This window comes from Rhea americana, unplaced genomic scaffold (genome assembly GCF_003343005.1).
Source record: "Rhea americana isolate MKP2758 unplaced genomic scaffold, rheAme1 scaffold_13, whole genome shotgun sequence".
Lineage (NCBI taxonomy): Eukaryota > Metazoa > Chordata > Aves > Rheiformes > Rheidae > Rhea > Rhea americana.
The window spans coordinates 4,142,354-4,166,582 of record NW_028185372.1 but is presented as its reverse complement, the minus strand read 5'-3'; the positions used below and the strand labels follow the sequence as shown (position 1 = coordinate 4,166,582).

The window sequence follows — 24,229 nt, the reverse complement described above, 5'->3', positions numbered from 1 at the left end:
GCCCCTGCCCGCGCGGGGCGGCGGTTGCGTGCCGGTTTGTGCGTGGCGCCTCGTGGGCGCGGGTCGGGGCGGCCCGGCCGGCCGCTGCCGGGATGCCGTGACCTTGCGGCGGCTCCGGCTCGGAATTGCTGGGTTTTTCCTGTATTTTTTTTTTCTTTTTTTGGGGGGTGGGGGCAGCGCCGCAGCCCGCCCGGCCCGCGCCCGCCGTGCGCTCGCTCCCGCTGCCCGCGGGGCTCTGCGCGCTCGGCCCGAGGCAGCGCCGCCTCCTCGCCCCTGCTCGCTGTTGAGCCGCTGCCGTTTAAAACCACCTCTCCGCCGCATCCCCGCGGCGGTGACCGCGCCTCGCGCAGCCGTTGCCGTGCCGCCGCTCCGCGGCGCGCGTTGCCCTCCCGGCCTGGCCGCCGCCGCCTCCCCGCCGGCCCTCGGGCAGCCGGGCGCGGCGGGTTCGGCCGCGCGGCCCAGCGCCGCCTTGGCCTCGGGGAGCTCTGGGCCCGCAGGTAGCGGAGCGGGTGGCGAAGGCTCTGAGGGAGGACGTGATGAGGATCGCGGGGCAGACGCCCTCCTTAGCCGTATCCAGCCTGGTGTGGCGTAACGYGGCCTACTTCGTTGAAACTGTAACCCGTTTTTTTTTTTTTTAGTGCGTGCTAGAAGAGGTCTGGTATAAACCTTGGATTTGACTTGGCTATTTTTCTTACTTTTTTTGTTCCAAGTTCCTTTGATTACCCATTTGTTTTTTTCTTTTATTGTCACGCTTTATGTCTACGTTAGGATAAAGCTAGAGTACCCTTTCTGTTATTATGTTTACATAAAACCTGAAATAAGTTCAGAGAACTCTAGCTGAAACTGGATTTCACTGTTAGTTTCTTCTGACCATCTTCACAAAGTTTTGTGACTAGTGGAGGATACTTTTGCTGTTACACTGGCATCACGTTTTTGTTTTCATCCTCATTTCTTTCTAACAGTAATTAAGAATAGTCGACAAAGCTTACTTCACTTACTCTCAAGGAAGTTGTTCTCAATAACTGAAGAGATAAATGCCGTTATTGGTGTGTGTAGGTGCCAGAATAGGAAGTTTCTTAGGACTGACAATTGCTGCTTTTTGAGTGGGAATAAAGGGGCTGGTTTATACTTTTCTAATCTTATTGTTCCCCACTGTTACAGGTATAGGGAAGGAGGTTTAGGGAAAAAGTACCTGTGGTCTCTTTAAAATGCTGTTACTCATCCGCCTATGGAGCGGGTGGCCTGGTCTCTCTCCAGCCGTGGTGAGGCCTGAGGGCAAGGAGCCATCCTGCCCTGCCGCTTGCCCTCTGGTTGCACTGGGTCTCCTGTGGCTGCCCATGCTTACTGCTCCTTTTAGCCCCTCCCTGCAGAAGGGGGCYGGAGGAGAGGCTCTTTGCAATCTTACTGTGGTCCTGAAACAACTGTTTCTGGAAGAAATAACCATTTTTTTTCCAGCCAGTATAGAATCTCTCCTTATGACCTACTTACTGGTGTTTTACTGAGCCCATCAAAGCAAAGGAACATCAGTGTTTCCTTTGGGAATGAGATAAGCAAGCCTCCCATCAGAAGGGCTTTCTTAACATTCAGTATAGACTTGTGCAGCTTTAATTTTGTAAAGAAGGCAATTTGCGTAAACYTGAAATGGAGCCCAAAATTATTGCAGTGGTTGTAATTGAATCTTAAGGGAGGCGCATTAAGGAGGAATTACATTACTGTCTTTAAAATATATATAGATTAGATTATTTATTACTTACTTATTTTTTCCCCTTCTTTCACAGCCTAAATTTTTCTATTTTGGCTATCAAATTAGAAGTGGAGTCATATGGRTGTATGAAGTGTATATTAAACTCCAAATACTCTGAATTTACTGAGATTGTCTCCATGTAGTATRTTGACTTAAACATCAGCTAGTGCTGGTTCTTTGACAGTACTTGATTAGTAYGTATGCCATAGCAGTAATGAGAGACACTTAAGGGGGAAAAAAAAGGTTTAGGATAATTATGACCAAAGAATACAATAGGTGAGCTATGATACTGACTATAATGCCTTTACAGAATGGCTTTATAGTGTGAAATCTAGTTTTGGGCATGTGAGTTCTATTGTGTGTGTGTGTGTGTGTGTGTGTGTTTTTTTCCCACTTGCACCTGTTTTTTTCTATCTGTTGCCATCTCCTTGATTCTAGGTTGTTCTCCAGCAACAGAAGGAGCGCTAAAACTGGATCAGGAAGCTGGTGGAAGTGTCACGCTGTTGGTGACAGTTCCTGCTTACAGTACTGCTAACACAGTGCAGTACTCTGTGTCTTTTATTGCCCTCCTCTCCAACTTTGTGGAGGTGCAGCCCTTCTACTTCAGGAACTTCGTTGTCTGTAGTGCCTGTATATCTTCGAAGCTGCAAGTAGCTATATTCAAGCTACAGCAGTTTTGCTCTAACTTATTCTGAGTAATTAGCATTTGAGTCTGTTTAAACTGTTGGCAAATTTTGACTTCCTGTAGTATAGGATTCAGAAATTTAAAATATCTTTGAATATTGTCAAATTGATGAAACTTGCATTAGGCCTAAAGGGGCCTAATCATGCATATGAACAGAATAGCAAAATATGCTATGACTTGGGGGGAGAGAAAACACATGAGTTCACTCTTGCTTTAGAGTTATGTAAGAGTGATACTGGTCCATAAAGGATGCTGCAGCTGAACCTCTTTGTCTCTCTCTCCCCAGACAGTGTCTAGAGTGGTTATACTGTTTTTTTGTTTTTTTGCACGCCTCCTTACTTATGTGGATAGCCATCATTATAAGTCAACAATATAATGCTTTTGATTAATTAACATATTTCTATTAATGTTATTCCAGATTTGTGGGTGCTATTTTTCTACCAGCTGTCAGCGCAACACCAAGTTTTATACTGATCCTGTGGAAGCTGTAAAAGATATACCCAATGGGGCAACTATACTTGTTGGTGGTAAATATTAAATTCTTTATGGATGAAATCTTGTATCCTGTTAAAGAGATACTTTAACCTTGRTTCTTTTTAAATTAGCTAATTCAAGAATCCATATTCTTATAGGAGTATTTTAAACAGGTGATTTTTTTCTGTTACTCATGGGACAAACTTTCAGTAAAAAGTTTGTCTGTTAGGGGAGAATAATAGTGGTTTTTTTTTTCTTTTTTTTCCCATTAGTGAAATATTAGATTCTACTTGTGCCAGTTTGAATGCAAAATATTAACTTGGGCTTTTCAGGTTGGTGCTATTATTTCAAATAGTGTGAAATTCTGGTTTGATTGGTTTTATGATAGCATTCTCTGTATTCTCAGCTCCTTGTCACCGGCTCTTTTGATGCTGAGCAAATAACCTAACCTGTTTCTGATTGAGAAATGAAGATAGTATCTACCTACATTATGCTAATTGGAGAAATGTAATATTTTGAGAAGAGTCAAGAAGTGGTGTCACGTTGGTTTTCAATGTGTATTGAGCTTTTGAGTCTTCTAGAAGATTTTCAGAATTTTACTCAGTTCAGTCCACTTAAAGAAGAAATCTGTGTAATTGATTTACAACTGATTTTTAGTACCGAGGAAAAATAAATAACATAGTGTAAAATATAGGAAACATCACTGGAGATCTGTAATGAGTCAAAACGCCTAATGAGAAGAATTACCGCATTTGCTTTGCTTGATGGAAACAAAGGAAGATCTGAGGCTAAGCGACTGGAAACAAAATACTAGTAATTTTGTTGCTAGTGCCCAGTCTAAGACTTTTTGTGCCTCAAATCTGGCATGGTATTTTGTTAGGCATACAGGGTTCTTGCATCAGAGGCAGGAGTTTTAGGCATCTCAGCCTCGGTGGAGTTCTGGGTAGTTATGCTTCCCCTGTCACAGATCTTCCCCAGCAGGTTAAGATTCGCAGATTTTTTTATCATGTAACGATAAGCTGCATTGTATGGCTTCACTCCTGTTGATGTTCTGTGCAGGTAGAAAAAGAGGGTGAAATAATGAGTATAATGGCATAGTGTAGCTGTTAGGATGCACTTAGGAGAACCATGGTTCTCTAGCTGTGGTTCTCTAGCTCTGCTTCGGTGCTTTCATCCAAACTGAGAAACATCTGGTGACTCAAGGAGATTCCAGCACTAGGGTGCAATGGAATAAAGCTTTCTGAGTCACGCTTCTGAGTTTAAATACTTCAGATTTGGTGTAGGTGCAAAGGTAATTGTTGTCCTTTATACTTTCCAGAAGTATTGGGCTCTTTAGTCATCTAAAAGACTTGTTCTTATCTATTCAGAAAAGATTTTTTTTTGTGTGTGTTTTAAGTCAACCAGTGCATGTTGTCAGACTTTTGATTAAACAGTGTTCTTTCAAATACTTGTTACATATTTGATTTTCTTTATTTTGCATAGGTTTTGGATTGTGTGGGATCCCTGAAAACCTCATAGGAGGTCTGCTGAAGACTGGAGTAAAGCAAATAACTGCTGTCAGTAACAATGCAGGGTAAGTATTCATGTAAATTCTTAGTTTAAAAATATAGACTAAATATTCTGCTTACATGGGTAGGTTGATATGTCTGAATAAACGCTTACTTTTCTCTGTATAAATTTCCATATTAACTCACTTAGCTGTGTTTGCAAGTGTTATTTTTGGAGTGACTTTAAAAAGTACTGTACATTTTGTCAGGGAGCAGTTTTCATAAATGTAGAACATAGCAAATATATGTATATAAATATACATATATAACTGGTGGACTGTAAATGAAAAATCTGACTTAAATGCTTTAAATGTGGTGATTGTGTGTGTGTGTGTAAGTTCCACATAGTATTTTTTTATAATTGCATTTTGATGCTTTTTGACAAGTTTTTATTGTAATTTGGTTATTAAAAAAAAGAGAATATTTATAACAAAGGAATGGAAGCCTCTTCAGTAGGTCTTGTGATTTTTTTTTTAACATTTGCTCATTAAGAAACTCAAGTGAGATTGACAGAATTATGTATATAAATAAAACATTTCTCAGCTTCTCATTAGGGTTGACTTTTACACAATCGGTTCATTGTAATAGACTCCATATACCTTCGTACTTCATATAGAGAAATACTTACAACCACTTCTATTAAGATGTGTTGGTAGTTTAGAAATGAAACTAAAGTAAAAATAGTGATATGCGGATTGATATATTTGAAATTGACCTGGTCAGAAAGACTGAGATTCTATTCTCCTTGCAATGTGTCTCTGGATGACTAGCATCTGTAGGTGGCAGTTACGTTGGTTGGTTACTTTATGATTTACCATATAAATAACCAATATAATAATCTTGGGATTCTTTGACAATCTTTCTTTCATAAGGTGATTCATTTTAAGTTATATTGTCATGTGAAATAAGATGCCATAGCTCACTGTACTGGAGTTACAAGCCGTAACTGCTAAGGAAGCTAGTTTGTTAGTGTTCTTGTTTTATTTGTTTGTTTTTAATAGCGTTGCTTACATTCAACAAACAGTAATATCTGTTTTATTAAACTTTCTGTGAACTAAATGCTGCATTCTTGACAAACAATGATAAGAATAATATATTATTTTCAGTGAAGCTTCATTGATACTTGCAATTATGTGCTCCCTCCTTGAGTTGGAAGTCTCCATCTGTTCTGTGGAAGTACAGCCTTTGTATGATTGCAGAACAAAAGATGTAGGGGGGGAAAATGGGAAGTTGTTTTCTTCTGTGGCCATGTCAGAATACAAGAAAAAGGAATTTGTCATGTAAGCCAGAAAGGTTGCTTGGGTATAAAGGAGATGGTTACACAAGTAGAGTAAAAATAGATGTCATTCTACTCCTCCAGCTTTGCCAAGTAAATGAATTAAGTTGAATTTTTCTAGTAGTGCTTGATGCTACTTATAGCTATATCATTACATCTCCTATATACTTTGACCATAGGTTTATATCCAAATATTAGTGTTTTATTAGTTAAAAACTCGACCAAGATTAACGTGAGTTAAAAACAGAATACCATTAAAAAAATGGCATTTTAAAATGCCATAGCTGTCTTAAAAATTACTGTCCTTTCCTATGTTAGTGAACCCTCATGTTTTAGTTTTCATTTAAATCACCTCTAATAAAGTTTCTTGGTAATAGAGCAAGGAAACAGCAAAAATCTGTATTGATCTTTTGCACTAYCTTTTCAAATGCAGAATTAAACATTAACAAAAGTTTCTCTTATTGCCTACTCTGTTGATAGTGTTGACTGGATGATAAGATAATACTGACCTGTAGATAGTTGAAACACTTTTTCTTCCTTTTATCATTGCTAGTTTCAATGTTACTTGCTAGAAGTTTGATATTGTGAGCTCAAAATTTGAGTAATGAGTCCTATTAAGTAGAGAAAGCTACAAGATATTTGTATTTAGTTCTATGAAGCTAAAAACTTCTGTTCTCTCTCATCTGAATTCTTTTGCTAGCCTTAGAAATAAGCTACCAGTCTTTACTTTTTACATTTAACTATTTTAGATTTAGAGAGAGTTTTTTTTTTAAAGCAGAAGAGATTTAGTTTGTGTAAACAGTTCAGTTTTCTAAGGATGAAGTTCAACATATCTTAAACTTCATTTTTATTGGATGGGCATCAAGCGTTTAGTAGCACAGTCACAGTATGCTTGAATTGATATTTGGCCTATAGACAGTCAAACTTGAGCCCCTCAGAGCTTTCTTTCTTCTTTTTTTTAATATATATGTTTATCTCTCTCTCTCTCTCTSTKTWTATATATATATATATATATATATATATATATATACACACACACACACACACACATGTAGAGAGAGAGAGATTGTACAGATGTTTTTGGAGGAGAGATAGGGATTTGAGTGTGAGGAAAAAGTGGAAAGAGAAGCACTGTGTAATAGAACTGAGAAGCTGCTATTTTATGTTGTTTGTGGTATTCCAGACTGGAAATAATTCAGCTCAAAAGAATGCTAACTCTCCCGATAATTCTGCTGTCTTTGAGGCTGGAGAGAGATAAGGTTTGGTTGGTGGGAAAGCGTGGCTTAATTCAACTCTTCCTGAAACTGTTTTTCCATGAACRCTCATGGCAGTTAGATAAGCCCCTCACAGATGGTATAACGGTCCAGGCCTCCTCCTGGCGTACTCGGAAGCTACTAGTATTTGGTCTCCAGGGMAGACTTCTGGAACCTCTGCAGATTTTCGAAGTGCTTTGCACTTGCATCCTCCTTTTCCTTTTATATAGTTGCTAATAACTGTTACCTTTGAGGAGCAGTTGAAGCAGCAGTTCTGCTAGGCCTTCCTTGTAGAAGTTACTGTATATGACGATTATAAAATGTATTGGGACATTCACAGAATCTAATTTATAACAAGAGATCAGATCTAGGCCTTTTTTCATGCTATCTATTTTGAAATTTACTCCAGAAGAAAGTATAGTGTAATCTGCTTTTATTCATTATATTACTTTTATATGGAACTGAGCCTACTGTAATTCTGTAGGATTTGGGATCCATATTAAAACAGATGTTGTTTATTAATAAAGTCAGGATGCTGAGTTGACAATGAATGATACCATTTAAGTGTGTTATATCATACCAAAGAAGTGTAGTGATATTAACAAATATTGTGATACTAATAAATAGATTTGAAAATTGAAGTAATCAGCACAGCCTTCATATACCCTRCAGCAACAGTTTTGAAAGAATGAATTGTTCCTTCAATCTTAGGTTGTCAAGTACATTGTGGGATGACTAATTTGCCATTTTCYAAGAAGCCTCTGGATTCAGTGTTTTGATTTGCTGTTATGGTGTAGCTGATGCCCTGCTATGTTTCATCTTCCTGACTGCAACTACTTTCTATTCTCCAGCTCTTCCAGAAAACAGGTGGTAATTGGTTGTGGTCAGATTTATTCAGTATGCAGKGGGATTAGTAGGCAGCTTGCAATTGGAGAAGGAAGAGAGCCAAGTACTTAGACAGCTTATTATGGAGAACAGTGCAGCCACGTGGACTAAATCACATGGTTTTCAATATGCGTGAAATGTGTTATAGAGCTATCTGTTTATAATAAAGTGGCAACAATGGAGACAGCATTTCACTTGCATGTAGGGGAAAAATATTGACAATACCTGTGCTTAATTAAGCTGGCAGTTCTGAGAGAGTAGGAAGTCTGAAGGCAGTCTTACCAACTCCCTCTCTCCTTTAGCTGGAAAGAAGATTCCGTACAGCTTAAAAACACTTGTCAGTGTCTAGAAACAGTTTTAAAGGAGCAGGGTGGTCACCAGTTCACACCCAGTTCAGTGTAGTGTGTGTGTGGGGGGAGAGTCCTCATTCAAGTCCTTGCTCCATTCATGTAGTTACTGTCAAGGGAAGTTCTTATCTTGGTCTGTTGCACACTTGCCAGGGACTGAATATATAGTAGTGTTGGGGTGTTCCACTGTACCTCCTTCATTTGGAAACATGATACTCCTACAACATTTTGTCTATCGTTCTCTGTTATGCCAGCGCGTGCATGTGTATTGGCTAGTGAAACAGTCCCTTTAAGAGTAGTTACTCTTTTGCCAAGCCAAACAAAGCCAAGTGTTGGAAAGAGAAACAACGCAAATATCTAGTATCTCTGATATTTACACAACTCACTGCAAGGAAACTGGAGCCTGTGAGGCAAACAGTGAAAGCTACCATGGTGAGTGGATGTACTGCTAAAATACCACCTCTCACACCTTCCCTTACAACTTGTTTTGTCTACATTATTCACATTTTAAGTATTTTCTGGACAATATTTGATTCTATGCCCTTTTATCGTTATAGGATTCTGTCTCCATAAGGCACTTAAAATCCATTTTATTGAATCTGCAGCATGTTACTAAAATTTATTCAGCTCTATGTCCATCGAAGCTCCAAGGATATTTTGCCACATCCTTGTTTTGAATCTTGACTCAATAAATCCCCTCCACAGTTGTGGTTACTATACAATACCTTCTAGTACGTGGCTGTTTTGTTATCTAGCTTTGACTTTGTAGTAACCTTGACTTCATAGTTACAGTAGACTTGGACACTTCAGGTCAACTTGACCTGCATTAGGGAAGTCTTAGTATATCAGGCCTGTTGTTTCAGGATCTGTGTTGCAGCAAAATTATGTTCTTGTGGCCAGCAGTCAACAAAATGAAATATCTAAAAAGAAGATTTAATATTGACTCCAAATGGCTGATTTTAATATGCTTTATGAAATAGATAACTAATTTTGCATATAAACTCATTCTGAGATTAACTGTCTTCTCTTTCTACYGTCTCAATAGACTGAATTTGGGCTGGATGGAAATGAAGTCTGTTACTTATACTGACTGCCCGTATGGTCTGACAGTTATATCAAATGAGCTCTTTTCTTGCTTTTTTTGATCTGTTTCTGATGCTTAAATGTGCACTCTTCTTGAATGAGATAGTGTTGAACTGTATGAATGTCATTGTACTGTTTACAGYAAAACTGAACAGTTACAGTTAATATCTCTAATTCTTAATCACTTAGAGGATCATCTAAAAGGAGATTGACAGCATGCTGTCAGATTATCACAGATTCAAATTGTCTTCTTAAAAGGCATTAACAGTGTTTTTGAACCTTTGATCTCTCTGTTCTTTGTGGAGAAGTTCTTTCAAGTTATGCGTTAGTAAGGAGAAAATATCTGTGTGATAAACATTTGGACTGTCAGTAAAGTTATTTATTTGTATTGAATATAAAGGCCTGGTTTTCATAATGAGCTAATTGCAGTTGCTGAATGTCTGGATCAGGAACTATTCTATGATAGTCTTTTAAAGCACARTTTAGAGACTAAACTTCTTGCATCTGTTTGCATTCCTGTTATAAAGCASTAAAGATATTTTTATAATTTTATCAATAAAATACTTTTAAATTGAAAKGATTAATACATTTTATCTATCTTAAGCTAAATTTAAGATGTCATGTCTCAGTCACTGCTTTGAGTCATATGTTTCTGTTAAAACCAAAGTGTCTACTGTCTTTGCCACAGACTTCCTGTTTGTTCTTAGGTATGTTGCTCCCATGCCCTGATTCCTTCACTGTTATTATTTATGTGTAAAATGCCCTTGGGTAGAAGCTGCATTCCACATTCACAGAAAGTTGAGAAATCTTTCACATAGTGTATCAATAAGGTCTAAAGTGGTTTTTAATAGGCAAATTTGACAAACTCYAGATTCAGAGAGCTTAAATATAACTGAAACTGTATGATGGAGTGGGAAGAAAGTTTGTRTATTCACAAAGATATGATCAAAATAATGCCCCAAATGTTTTCACTGTGTGTATCATTTTTAATATACATAAGAAATTCTCTCAACCTCCCAAGTTAAATATACTTTGAGATGAAATATAAAGGCATCAATGACTATTATTGCCACATAGTGGTGAACAACTTAATGTTAAAAATATTTTATAYAGCTTTCTTATTTACCTGCTTTTTAAATCACCATTCTTCAAGAAGATTCTAGTCAGGTTCKTTATTACACATTTTAAACTACTGACACTGAATGAACTGTAAATCCCTGAAGATGTGCCCAAGTCATGCTGCTAATTTTAGTATAGACGTTATTTAGGATTTTGGCAGGGCAAATTTTGCTAATCTTGCACTACATAAAGCTATTGAGAAATTAGCTGTGCAACAGACTGACTTGTCTGTTTTAATTCCACRTGTGGCAGGCAAAACAGGTCTAGAACCTAGCATGGTTGTGGAAATGAGTCAGCTTGGTTTTAGAAGAATGACAATAAAAGTTAATCTTAACTTTTAGCTATGAGTCTTTTGAAGAATGATGCATTTGTGATGAAATTCAAGTATTTAAAGGATTAAGTCTGCAGTATATAACTGCACTGTAAGAGCAAAATACGGTAGATAGAATTTAAAATTTCTGAATGCAGAGCATTGTTTCATTTTYTTTTAATAAAGACAACATACCATTTCATTAGTTGAAAGGAAYGTGGGGAGATGAGACTTTGCTGCTGATGTAACTATGCAGCATCTTCAAAAATCTTCTGCCCTYGCAACTTTTTGGTGGATTTGCCAAATGTGTCTGCAGCAGTCATCCTTAAAGCAGTGGTGCATCTTTTGTGGAGGAGGATGGCAGAGGAAAAGTAGTGGCTGTAAGAATGGAGCAGAGATGAAGTTTAGTGGAGTAGAGGACAGTTGTTCTGAAAAGGCTTTAGTCRTGGAGGGAGAAGAGTACTGTGTAGATGCTGCAGAGGAGCAAAGGGAGTTTAAGGCTCATGAGTCATGAGGGTAAATTGCAGGTCAGGCTCCATGACTTTCAACAACCATGGGCTCCCTTTTTTTCTTCCCTCTGTCCTCTCAAAGTGAAAGAAGCCTCAGACTGTGGAGCTGGGAGCTCTTCACTGCATTGATTCCTTTGCCTTGGGCTGAATTACGGCAAGACCGATTCTGTGTGAACTCCTGTCCTCCTTTCTGCCTTACCTGTTGCTTCCWCGGACCTGGGCCATCTTAGCTCTTGGCAGCTTCAGTACTTCTCTCTGCCTCCACTCTGCCAGTCACCTTCCTCCGATACTTTCTGCTTCTTTTAAACAGTTCTCATTAAGAGAGATGGGAAAACATTCTRGGCAAATGGAAGGAAAAAAGATGGCTGAAGACAGTGTCTCAAGGATCAATGGGGCAAGCAAACATGTCTCTCTAATTTACCTCTCCATGAGCTGAATCTATTTTTTTCCACCCCGTTAGTCAACTCTCATTCCTCATCTTTACCTTGTTCCATGTACTGTGCTGAGAGAGTAGGGAAAAGAAAAGAAGSAGAAACAGAATGTTATCTGAGCTGGCTCCTTGGTAATCTTTCAGCCTAATTCATGGGAGAATATTGTGGGACGTGGTCTCACTGTTAAGCACCAGGTAGATGGCTGAGGAAGTCATTAACGGTTACATGAGTGATTGTCCACTCATGTTATTGTACCCTTGGTGTACCTGCACTTTAGTGTCTTCTGACAAAGGATATCCAGTGGGACTGGATGCTGCTACCTGTTTTTTTGCCCAAAGGGTATAAAGGGTCGCTGTCAGGGGCTGCCAGGATTATATTTTGYAATTCTTGTGGTGCTGCAAATGTGCATCACTAAGAACTTGGATGGTATCTTCAGCCACATACCTTGTCTCATGTTGGTCAAGTTTCATGCCATAGTTCAGGCTGTCTCATAAGCCTAAAAGCTGAAGTCTGTGCATTTAAGACATGCAAGAGAATCAGTGATTGAGGCATCCCTCTTAGCTGGGGAGTATACCTGGACTTCTCAAGGAAGCGTGGATCTGTCAGGAGATAAATTGCATRTAACTTGGAGCAGATTGTTTGAAATGAAACTCAAAAGCTGATGCTACAAAGTAAAACCAATAAGATGAAGCATCTTTTAAAGCGAGAGAAAGGGAAGTGATAGTTTGTTTCACAATCCTAAGCTTTTGCCAGGAGACTGACTAGCTCTGGAATGGCTCCATCCATTATCAAGTTTTGTACATAGCTGTACAGCGCTTTGATCTGCAGAACACATAGAGAAACTGCTTGTGTATCTTCAGAATTTGACTAGTGTTTTTATGTAAAACATTTTCCAGGAGCAGCACCAACTGAAAATAAGGTCTTTTGCTGCAACAGCAAGTTTCAACAAATCCCAGTTTCTGTCTGAGGTAGAGCCTCACCCTAGGATTCTTACTACATACATTTCTTTCTCAATTCATAGTCTCCAGGAGCAATGTAGTAACCCTTCTGTCCTCCTGATTCCCCAGACCGTGAGAAGAGAAAGGCCAGGTAGTTAGCCACAGTCATTGCATTAGCTGCTGCTTGGCCAACGCAGTTTAATTCTACGTGACTTAGATATGCATGTTAATCTTTCAGAACCACTGACTTTTTGTCTTGATATTATCTCCCAGGAATCTCCACCTCAGGTCCTGGGCAGTCTTTAGATAACAAATATGGAGAAAGTCTTTTCTTTAAGAGAAGTAAAAAAAAGCCATCATGTTAACTGATACAGTTCAGCAGAAGTTTCCAGTGTTCCCAGTGAGGGCAGCCAGTCTGTCCTATTTACCCTCACTTTTTCTGGATACTTTTAAATCTCTTTAAAATGACAAATAGGGAGAGAGTTTAATTATCTCAGTTTACTGGAAGAGGAGCAAAAAGCCTTCTTAAAATATTTTGCCAGGGTAGTGTGACATTTCAAGCCTCCCTCTTTTTCTGTGTGGTAATACAATTTTTTATTCCTTGCATCTWTGGACTCAGTTTGGTGTGTGATGCGCTTGTCTGCTTGGAAACTTTGTAGTCTCTATGATGCAGTACAATGTGTCTTGTTACAGGGTCCACCGAGGAGATAAAAGTTCTGAGCATTGTGAATTATCTTTTATTTGAAGGGCAACATTGGTGTGTTGCCTTTGACTGCTTGCAGTGTATTTGAAAACGGTGGGCTGGGTCTGTCTGGGAGTCTTTATTGGCTAAATTTTTTATTAGAAAATGCTGAGACTAGTTTTGAAATCTTTCTCAGAAAGATTTTTGTAGGTCTGAAAGGGACAAAACAGAGAGCAGAGTGCTACTTAATAACCAGAGCTGCTTGATAGTGATTGCTTTTTCTCATCTCAATGTTGTCTTGAGAAGTGATAAACTTGTGTGATGAGCCTGATGGTGAATAACTTCTGTGTATCTTGTTGTCTAATTTCTATAGTGATCTTTGTAACTAAAAGCTTTTGTTTGAAAGAAGATTGTCTTCCTGTAGTAGGTGAGACTCAAACATGTCCACATGGAGTCTTGCAGGAAGATGTGCAAAACCCGGTTAAGGATAATATATGCCAGTTGTTACTTCTGAGATAGGTGGAGCAGGGATTATAGATCTTGGTGAAATGAAGCAGAAGTGTCTTGAACCATTGCAAATTTACTGTTGACTGTCACTTGCTGTCCCTTTATCATGTGCATTTGCACTGAAGATTTTTGGTCTGTATGTGGAAATCTCATGTCTGCCTGTTTCTATTTATAGCTTGCAAGTGTTGAAATGTAAGAGCACTATTAACTGGAATGAATGATATGCAAAAGTAACAAACTGTGTTCTGTAGGCAATTCAAAATACTGCCCTGGTTGTTCTTGTGCTATTAAGCACTAGACACTATTTTATCTGTTCTTTTGCTAGGTGGTACTCCAGTTATCAATCCCCATTAAACTGCTAGTAGATACTGTCTGCTCTATTTGTTTATTGTCTTTTGTAATGAGAAGTCAGGGTTTGGTATTCTTGTGAAAAGAATTTTCCTGCTATTAGTGACCCTATGCAGTAAATCCTGTCATTTATGTGTCTTTATCCCTTTCTTTGCCCTCAGGACTTATGGTTCTRTTCTAGTCTCGTTCTTTTAATTCCAAACTGATGGAAGCTCTTACTACAGGGAATTAAAAACATAGGTTGTTTCCAGGCAACACACATTTTACTCTTGAGTCTTTGACCCTGGAACGTTTTTGACATAGTGAGGTATTGTGTTAGGCATATACTTTTATAGGCCAGATTTGGGGAGTGGAGAAAGCTTTTAAAACAAGTCAAACTCTTTACGTTTAGAGAACATAAATCCAATCAGAAAACTAAATAAGAGAAGTTTGTTTTGCTTCCTCTCATGCAAAGTTTCCAAGATACTTGTGTATGCATAGAACTGGGCTGCCAAATCTTAAAATAGTCCTCAGTATACATGCAATTGAGAAGTCTTTCTGACTGCATGTCATTGTCTGTGTCTATGCAACTGCTCTGAATGTKGTGATAGGAGAAGAGCTTTCTCTGCTACTGCTTAGCCCCTGTTCCTTCCTCTCTACCAATACATACAACACATGCTATGGAAAGTCAGTACTATCAAGCAAGAAGATATTTGTCCTGTTGTAATAGTAGGCAAGTCAAGCCTGATTTGGYTTCACACTAGACTCCTAAATGTTAGTTGTAACTTTGTTGCTTTTTCCCCCAAAAGCTGGAATTTGACTTTATCTCTAATTCTGTATGTCTAAAATGGGGAGGAGAACTTCATTTTATTTTGTGAACTTACTAAACCTTATCAAATGTTTGAATACAACAGAATACTATTATGAATGCTGAGTATTGTCTTTCTTTTTCTACACAGTGTTGACAATTTTGGGCTTGGTCTTCTGCTTCAGACTAAGCAGATAAAACGCATGGTAGCATCATATGTTGGAGAGAATGCTGAATTTGAGCGCCAGTATTTGTCTGGTGAGCTTGAGGTTGAACTTACACCTCAGGTAAGACTGAGTCTTTAGGAGACTAGTGTTTTTTTTTTTTTTTTTTTTTTTTTTTCCTAAGATAGTGATGATATTTTTTTCTTAAAAGTGCTCTTTTAAAATTATTTGACAGTCTAAATATTTATACATATATGTGCAATAAAGACAGATGGTAGTTGCTATCTTCAGATCATGAGCTGTAGACTGCTGCTGGTCTGTTAAGAACTGACTAGATATATATTGTGTAATTCCTTTTACAACTTGTTGCCTTACATTCATTTCAACTAAATATATATATATAAATATATATGTTTTATTGTACAGAGTTTGATTTTGGTAGATCTCCTGGATGGTTAAAAAAACATACGAAGTAGGCCTTGCTTGCTGCTGTGGCCCATATAAGGGGAAAAAGAATCAAAGAATCCCTGGATTAGCCTATTGGTTGCATTTCTGTGTGCTTATAGGGGTGTCGTGTGTGCAGTGCCTGCCATCTAGTGGTTAGGAATCAAAAGAGGAGCTTTCAGTTCATTGAGAGGCTTTTTAAAAGTTAAGAATACCTTACTCTGTTGTGCTTATTGGTTAAGTCTCAACTGTATTAATCTCTGTAGTGTTACAGTTTTACTACTTACAGATTTACTTTTTAGCACCACAATTGTAACTATTTTAGTGCTGCCAGGCTGCATGCATAGCCTGAACACAGTGAGATCCTAAGTCAGAGTAGCAATCATATGCCACTAAGATCTAGTTTTGCAAAATTTGTAATAAACTTTAAAATATGCAGCATGTCACTGTGTGGCATTTCCAAATTTTCATCTCTTCAAACACCCAACTTGCTGCGTGCACTGCACAGACAAATTAAGAAGGTCCAGCAGGACGATACCGAGAAAAATGTGACCTGTGTTTTGGAGACTATTAAGCTAAGTAATTGTCAGTGGTGATCTTTTCTTGCTTTAAATTCAGAAAAATAATAATCAGATTTGTGGTAGGACACTAATGAAAGGCAGTCAGCTGTGTTCCTCCCCCTCCCCCAAACTCCACAGCTGAAACTGATAAGGAATTTGGGATATTAGTGTATGTGATGTGATCTGGCTGGACATAAGGGAGAGCACAAATAGGGTGRTCAGACTGAATGGAAATATTGTTCCACCAAATTCTCTGCATTTTTGGTGGAGGGAGGTAGATTACTTTACTCTTCCTTTTTAATCTGCTATGCATGGTTGTCTCAACTTGGAAGGAGGTATATATTAAGTTTCTTCTGAGATGCTGGAGACTGAAATGTAAACAAATACATAGGATTCATATAAAAAAAGCTCTAGAATATGTAGACAGGTGGGCAAGAGAAAAAGAACTGTATACTCTTTTTGGAGTAATAGTTTGGCAAACAAAATTAAGGCAAGGTGTTACAAAAGGCAATAACAAAATGCTAGGGATTAATTATGAGTTCTGTGACTGTGTGCTGTTGAGCAACTCATGACCAAGTGCGATGCTTTTCTTGTCAAATCCTGTCCCAGTCCTGCAAAGGCGAAGTAATGGGAGGAAGAAATAGATGATGGTCTACTGAGTTCAGAAGGAAAAGCTCCAAATGATGGGATGTAAAAATAAGTTCACATAAGTGAAACAGAGTTTGATATGATTTTTTCCAAGTGGCAAAGCCTGTGTTCTCCTATAGGGTACACTTGCTGAACGCATTCGAGCAGGAGGAGCAGGAATCCCAGCATTTTACACCAGTACTGGCTATGGGACACTGGTGCAGGAAGGGGGGGCACCTATCAAATACAACACAGATGGTACCATTGCCATTGCCAGCCAGCCAAGAGAGGTAAGATGTTATTTTGTGTGTTATAAGGAAGCTTTGAAAACTGCATTTCTTACAGTTTTCTAGGATAAATAGTAATTTAACCTTCTCCATGCCAAGTTTAACCTGGACATGTTGGATTAATAGCATGGCTGTGGAACTGCATGCATTAATTTCCTTCACCTRTCATTCCTGCTCACCCCTCCCCATGAAGTGCTAGTAAAGTTCTTCTCTCAGCTTAAAGGTGACTTAATGTCAAGAAACTAATCAAGGGGAAAGCCTTCCCTGCTGTGTTGTTCTTCATTTGACTTAGTTCTCTGATCTGATTCTCTGTGTATTAAAAAAAAAAAAAATCTTATACCAGGCCAGTGCACTGCCCAATATAAATTGAGAACAAGCTGCTGTAAGGGAGGCAGGTTCTCCTTAAGTAGTGTCATATGGATTAAGTAGCCCTGCAGCTGAATGTGAAGTTTTAGGCTTAGAAGAGACAGGACCTTTTACTGATAAGCGGGGGAAAAAACTCAGCTGACACAAACATATGCAGCAAACACATATGCCAACAGTTGAAATGCCGCTTAGTGTGAACCTTTTAAATTGCAAAGAAATGAAAAACATTGCATCTTTCAAGTGAGAAACAAGGACTGCTTGTTTCAATATGAGGACTTCATATTGAAATTGGATGGAGAATTTGGAGAAGGGAGGACATCTCATGTTATGACTGTACTTGAAGAGATGGAGTGAGGCTGATGCTGTATGTTTCATAGGCGTTGTACTCTACCTGAAGAATCTCAGTAAGATAAAGGTAACTCCCCCCTGCCCTGCCATCACCCTCCATGGAGGATTTTGTGTATTTTATACATGGCATTTCCATTATCCTATCACTGAACTAGTCTCTCTCTCTCTCTCTCTCTCTCTCTCTCTCTCTCTCTCTCTCTCTCTNCTCTCTCTTTTTTTTTTTTACTGATTATATCATTATGATGTTTTGCCCTTTGAAGGACCATTTCATTTATTAAGTAGCTTATAATTTTGACAGCAATTTTCTTCTCACTTTAATGTTTGTTGAAAAAATATATCTTCAATCTTTTTGGAGGCTAATAACATCACTAATATTTGGTCAAGTTCTCCATTTCACGTGTAAGTGTCATTTTGTAAAACGAGATCTGGGCTTTTGTAGGAGCTTAAAACTGGCTTTTGTTGTACTCTCTCCCTGTCCCAGAAATTTTAGTTTATGTTCTAGTAGTTCTTGTGTATACTCTAATCTCCTACACTGTTAGGAGAAAAGCTCTTTCGTGTTTCTATATAGATGTGTCCTACTTGCTTGGTGATGACTGGCAATTGTAAATATGGACACCACCTTTTCTGAGGCAGTAGTGGTTTTACCTTGATAGAGTTTTTTATGTTCTTTTGTTTTGTTTTCTGCAATGGTTTCTAGTGATATGCAATATTTAGTAATGAAAGGGTTTGTTGAAGTTAGAGTTTGGTTATTGTGTGATCTAGATTTTAAGGAATATTAGTTTTACTTCTAGCACTGTTTTTCATGAATGTCTGTGTTCTTTGGAACTGAGGTCTTAGATACCACTCTACATAGACTTGGGGAGTTCTCATATAAAGCAAGATGGGGAAGAACAGTGTTCTTGAAGCCACAGTCTGCAGTGTGGCTAAAGGATGTTACATGATCTCAGGCACCTCAACAGAGAACATGGAGGTTAAGGACTTAGCCCAGCCTGGTGTTGGAGGGTTGAGCTGGCTTCAAAGTRTGAGAAAGGCCTTGTTTCCTAAAACTAATCTAATAATATAGGAAGAATTACTTTAGTCTTCCTCACTTCTGACTCTTTTTAATCTTTGATTTCTTTTCTGTATACATTGTAACACAGTTCTTCGTGAGTAATTTTAAAAATAATCTCAGTCCCTCTTTTAAGGATTTAACAAGGTCCTGTACCTTTTCTTGCAGCATCAGTAATCATATGGATTAAATATATGTACCCTGAGTTTACCCATGTTCTTTGAAATATTCTTTGAAACCAGAAATGGTTTCCAGTGACATCCAGTTCTACCTTTATCCTATGAAATGGTTCAGTGTTGAGCTTCACTTCTGATTGTGAAGAAAACTCTATTAATGTTTTAGAGAATCTAGGAATAAGTTTGCTAGAATACTTTTGTTAGATTTCATTCAGTTTCTACATTAAATCTAATTCTAGTATTGTTACATTTAATGTATGCCCGGTTGTTATGAATGAGCTTGGCAATGAATTGAAGAAACTTTACTTGATAATAAGAAATTCTTCCTACATTGTTTTTACGAAATGAATTTTGTTTTATGGAGCTGTTAAAATACTAGCTGTTTGTCAATTACATATTCTGGCTTCATGCACAATATCATTAAAAATACTGATCAAAAATGCAGAGAATACCAAATGAAGTTCAGCCTGTCAGCTAAAATGAACAGATGATCTGAACTGAGTACTCTTACTCAAATCCTCTTCATTTAGATTTGGGGTCTCTGCTGAGGGGCCTACTTCTCCCATAGTGAATAGGAACTTTTTCAGCAGTTCTGCTTTAGCACTTCAGTTTTTAGTTTGCTGGTAGATGTGCAGCAAAAAGCATGTTAAATTCCAGTAGAGGAAGCAGCAAGAATATGTGTCTGAGTCTCATTGTGTTTTAGTAAACAGGAACGCTAAGGAGTATGCTACATCTGTGTTTTACAGCTTTTCAGAGCTTCTCTGTGATTATATACATCAGCTATAGTTTTTCAGATAAAACTGTACATAGGTGAAAAAAATTTAAATATAACAGACTGTAAAATTAATACCATAAAATAGGTATTATGTGAGAGACCTGTTTGAGGAAACCTGTGTCTCRATAGTGTACTTTTCTCTATAGGTGCGAGAATTTGATGGTCGTCACTTTATTATGGAGAAGTCAATTACAGGAGATTTTGCTCTTGTGAAGGCATGGAAGGCTGATCGTGCAGGAAACATCATTTTCAGGTATGACTTGTTTACCAATAAGAAAAGATTCTTTAATGGTTTAGATAATGAAAGAGAAAGAGAATCCTGTCTTCTATGTGATGGCAATAGTGTTTTACTGACTTCACTTTCTTTCATGTTGTGTCCGTCAAACGCATAGTTTGACAGTCAAACGAYAGTGCTATAAAAAACAAAATATAATTGCTTTTTCTAATGACTTCTGAGAATTAAAATACAGCTGGTATTAACTACAAATACATTGGTAGCTAAAAATGAGGCATAGCAGATAAAAGCCATTGTGTTTACTATTGAGAAACATAATGACATTCTATTCACATTGCAATTTTCATGTGAGAGTTTGGGTAATGTTTCTTGTACATCTGAAAGTTGACCCAAGAAGTATAGGTTCATACACATCAGAACAGAGAGGAGCTGAGTTGTTATTCTCCTGGCCAGAAGTAATGTGAAAGCTTAATTCTGTCCCCAGAAAACAGTATTTAAAATACATTTAATCTCAGTGATGTAAGGAGAGGCATTATATGATTTTAAACATCTTCTGTAGGGAAAAGCTTACACTTGACTTTACGAGCTTATGAAGCTTATACGTTGTAGAGAAGATTGTGCTAGTGATAGCATTTATTTAGGTTGTCATACTGGTGCTCTGGTTTGTCCTAAGATGAARGAGAGGTTTGCTTATGTTTAATGTCTGGTCTTTGTTTGTTTTATGGCTATCAGATTAGAAGGTAAGTGCTGTAGCAATCATTTTCAGATTACTGCAAGAAAGTGCTGAATCTGCATTTGCATATAATAGAAAAAACAAGGAGCTGGAAAAACAGCAGTGATAACCTGACTGTCCATAAAATATACAGATAAAATAATGTAAATAATTATTTATATGTGTAGTAATTAGCTTTCAAATTTTTTTGTTTTATCTATATAAGAGAATTACTTTACCTCTCCACTCCCCAACACTTGATATACTGGCTTCCCCATTGGCAAAATGATACTGCTTCTGATGGARAATTGTACTTTCTTGTGTAAACACACTAAGTTTGGCTGTTAAACCACTTTCCCTGTGCTCTGGGACATGGATTACAGAAAATGATGTCTTTCTCCTTTGGTTTGTCTTTATCTTTGATGAGCCTTTCCTTTCTGAGCCTCTACCCACTGTCTGTCCCTGATGCTTACTTATCTCTGAATTTGTTTCATACCTCACAAATAAGAATTGATTGTGTTCTTGCTTTTCCCCCTTTATTTGCATCCTGTAGTCTTTCATTTGCTCTTTACCTCTCTCCCCTACTCCTTTCAGAAATCTTCCTATCTCTCTGGAATTCACACAATACAGTTGATACCAGAATGAGTTCCATCTGGAGACCTAAAATTTTAGCTGCTCCTTTCAAATRCTGCTAATAAAAGATGGAAACATCAACATTTAATGTCTTATTCTGTGTATAGTACTGCCAGTTTCAAAGAACTTGTTCGTAGTAAGTGGTGACCCATTCCCTTTTTGAATGATGCAGTTTGCCTGATGGTCTAGAACAGTGAAACAAACATAGGCTGTTCTCATAGCCTGCTAGAGATAACAGAGGAGGAGATTGGARTAGATTAAAATATAACATTGTTAAATTTGTGACCTACAAGTTGAAAAGGGGTATGTTTTTTTGACATCATGCTCCATTCTGCTTTTGTCAGTGGAACCGTTCCATAGTTACTTTTACTATATGACCTCTATTTCCGTTTGCTGAGGGTGCCCTCAGCACCTCAGCTACACCTAGGTTAGCATGGACTCTAGGCTTCCTCATATCTACCACTGTTTTCACAGCAGCAGGATATTATTTATAGTGTATTTCCAGTTACTCTGATACCTGTTGTGCCAATAGGAGTGGAGTAAGAGTTTGTCAAGCTGTTATGTTCAAACTAAGGRTTTCTTTTATGTCTAAAGGATGTACTTCAACTATATTTAAATAGACTTATTTGGACCACACGGGCTGGTGTAACTTTYTTTTGTCTGTTCTTGTACGTGAAGCCATATTGATTCCTTGGTGATCCTGCGTGGATCATCAATGGTACCAGGACCAGCAATTTTTAAGCAAGGGTTTTTACATGAGGCTTTAAGTCCTATTTCACTTTTGTTCCATGCTGTGGCCGCCTTCCCTCTGGGCATGTTCCTGCTGAGCAGACTTCGGCAACACAACCCTTGTATAACAAGACCTCTGTGTCTGTGTTTTTTTTTTTTTTTTTTTTTTTTTTTTTTGGCCTAGTAGATAATCATTCTTAGTTATAATGCACCATTACCAAGACTAACGTTCCAAGACTTTGAATCTTGATAAAATAATTACACCTTGTTCTTATGCTAGCTTTAAGGATGCATATATGAGTGTATAACTTGTAGTCTGCTGTAGGTACTAGTTCTGCTTAGCCAAACAGCTTGTCTCCAGGTCTTATAGCTCTCTTACAGGAACATTTCCTGTTAGGACAGCAGCAGGGAGCTCCACTGCATATGTGAATATTCCACTTATTTTTGGCTGCATTCCTTTTCCATTTAGTACCATTCAGCTCTGGAGTTGTTCTGGCCTGGTATACTCTCAGCTCACAAGTGAAGATGTGGTTTTGTACCATTCAAAGTATGCTTTTGACACAGGAACGGAGAATTAAGCAGGGGCCTAACTCAAGATACCCCTTTATCATAGACAGTCATGTTAGGTCATCTCTTCATACTTTCAATTACTCTGAAATACATTAATTCAGCTCACATCTGAAGTGTCATTTCACCCCTGTGCCATTGGGTACATAGTTGATGTACTTAGTTATTTTGTCTGATTGTGAGCTAGTTTACTATCTTCCACCTTTAGGAGAACAGCCACTGTCATGCCCGTGGGTCGGCTTTGAGTCCATTGCTGGAACAATAAACTTTGTATGCATTGCTGAGCCTAGATATACAGTAAGGTACCTTAAAATGYTAAGTTAGACTTAGCTAGCTAGCTTCTGGATTTCAAGCGCCCAGAACCTGAACATTAGTCTGTGTTGGAAAGTAAGTTTAATATTTCTGTTTCTTCTCTACCCCCCCCCCTTTTATTTTTCTGGGTTGATGTGTCCTTCAGAATTAAGACACTTGAAGTAAATTTGATCTTACAGAGGACTATTTTCTCTGAAGCAATTTTACTTACCCAGGAACATTTCAAAATGAAGAAAATTCATTCATAAATGAAGTGGGAATCAAGCCCATCAACTCTTCTTAATTTGCCTTTGGGATTTTTTTCTTCTTGTAACTTTTTCTCCTATGTAAAAATGACTTTATATCAGTTTCTTTTATAGGCAGATCAACCAATAAGATCTTGTGAAAGTCTTAGGTTCAGAAAGGAGTGATTTGGGAATAAATGTTGAAATCTTTGTTGGCACTTTTGCCCTCCCCTATCTATATTCTTCTATTTTAGTTCAGCTTTTGTAACTTTATTTTTCTTCTTATATGCTACTCTGCCGGTTTAAGACTATATTTCCCTAAATAACTGTCAACTGGTGTTATATCCATGCACTGAGAGAAGAATATAAACTTAAATCATTTTTTATGCTTTCTTCTTCTTGCATTCTTTTGTGTTTCCGCAGCCACAGAGGGGACCAACAGACAAAATAGCTCCCTTATCCTCTGTTAGAGACTTTACAGTTGCTGTATATTTCTAGTAAGACAGTCACGCTCTGGACGTGTGCCTTGGGGTATAGTTTTCGTTCTGTGCATTACAGATCATCTTAAAGCTGCGTTGTAAGAGCTGCACCTCAGCATTCGGCCAACTCTTGCTGCCTCCAAGACCACGAGGTGGCAGCAGCTCCCCAGCGTTCAGCGTGGTTATAGCACTAGGGCTGGTTCCTGGACAAAAGGAAAGAAATCAGGAAAATACATTGGGAAACATAGAGAGTCAGAGGAAAAAAAAATACTTCCATGGAAAGGGGAAAATAAGGTTTTGGCTTTCTTTTTTTCTTTTCTTTTCTTTTTTCTTTTTTTTTCTCCAATACAAATCAAAAGCAAGCTCTTTCCTGTTTAACTGGAGAGGAATCTAATCCAAGATACAGGACACATGTGCAGGTCCCTGCCTAACCTCGTTCATGGCAAACACTTGAGCCTCAGTTGCATGCATTTTGATYACAAATTTTCAAGAGTGATACTTCTTAAAAGAGAAAAATGCTGAGAACTATCTCATCAAAACRCATATCATTGACTCAAATATTATGCCCTGCAGCTATTTGCTTTCTGGAAAATAGAAGGGCTGGCATGARTCTTCTGT

The 24,229-nt window shown here is 38.1% G+C and overlaps 1 protein-coding gene across 1 annotated transcript in view; it reads left to right on the top strand.

The window, feature by feature from the left end:
- Positions 1-2,820: 2,820 nt before the first annotated feature.
- Positions 2,821-24,229, top strand: part of OXCT1 (3-oxoacid CoA-transferase 1) — a 73,275-nt gene continuing 51,866 nt past the window's right edge. Inside the window, exons 1-5 of the mRNA XM_085326376.1 lie at positions 2,821-2,956; positions 4,386-4,476; positions 15,077-15,212; positions 16,861-17,010; positions 19,867-19,973. Of these exons, the coding sequence (XP_085182502.1) occupies positions 2,836-2,956; positions 4,386-4,476; positions 15,077-15,212; positions 16,861-17,010; positions 19,867-19,973 (605 nt within the window). The 5' untranslated portion in view covers positions 2,821-2,835. The remainder of the gene's footprint in view (positions 2,957-4,385; positions 4,477-15,076; positions 15,213-16,860; positions 17,011-19,866; positions 19,974-24,229) is intronic.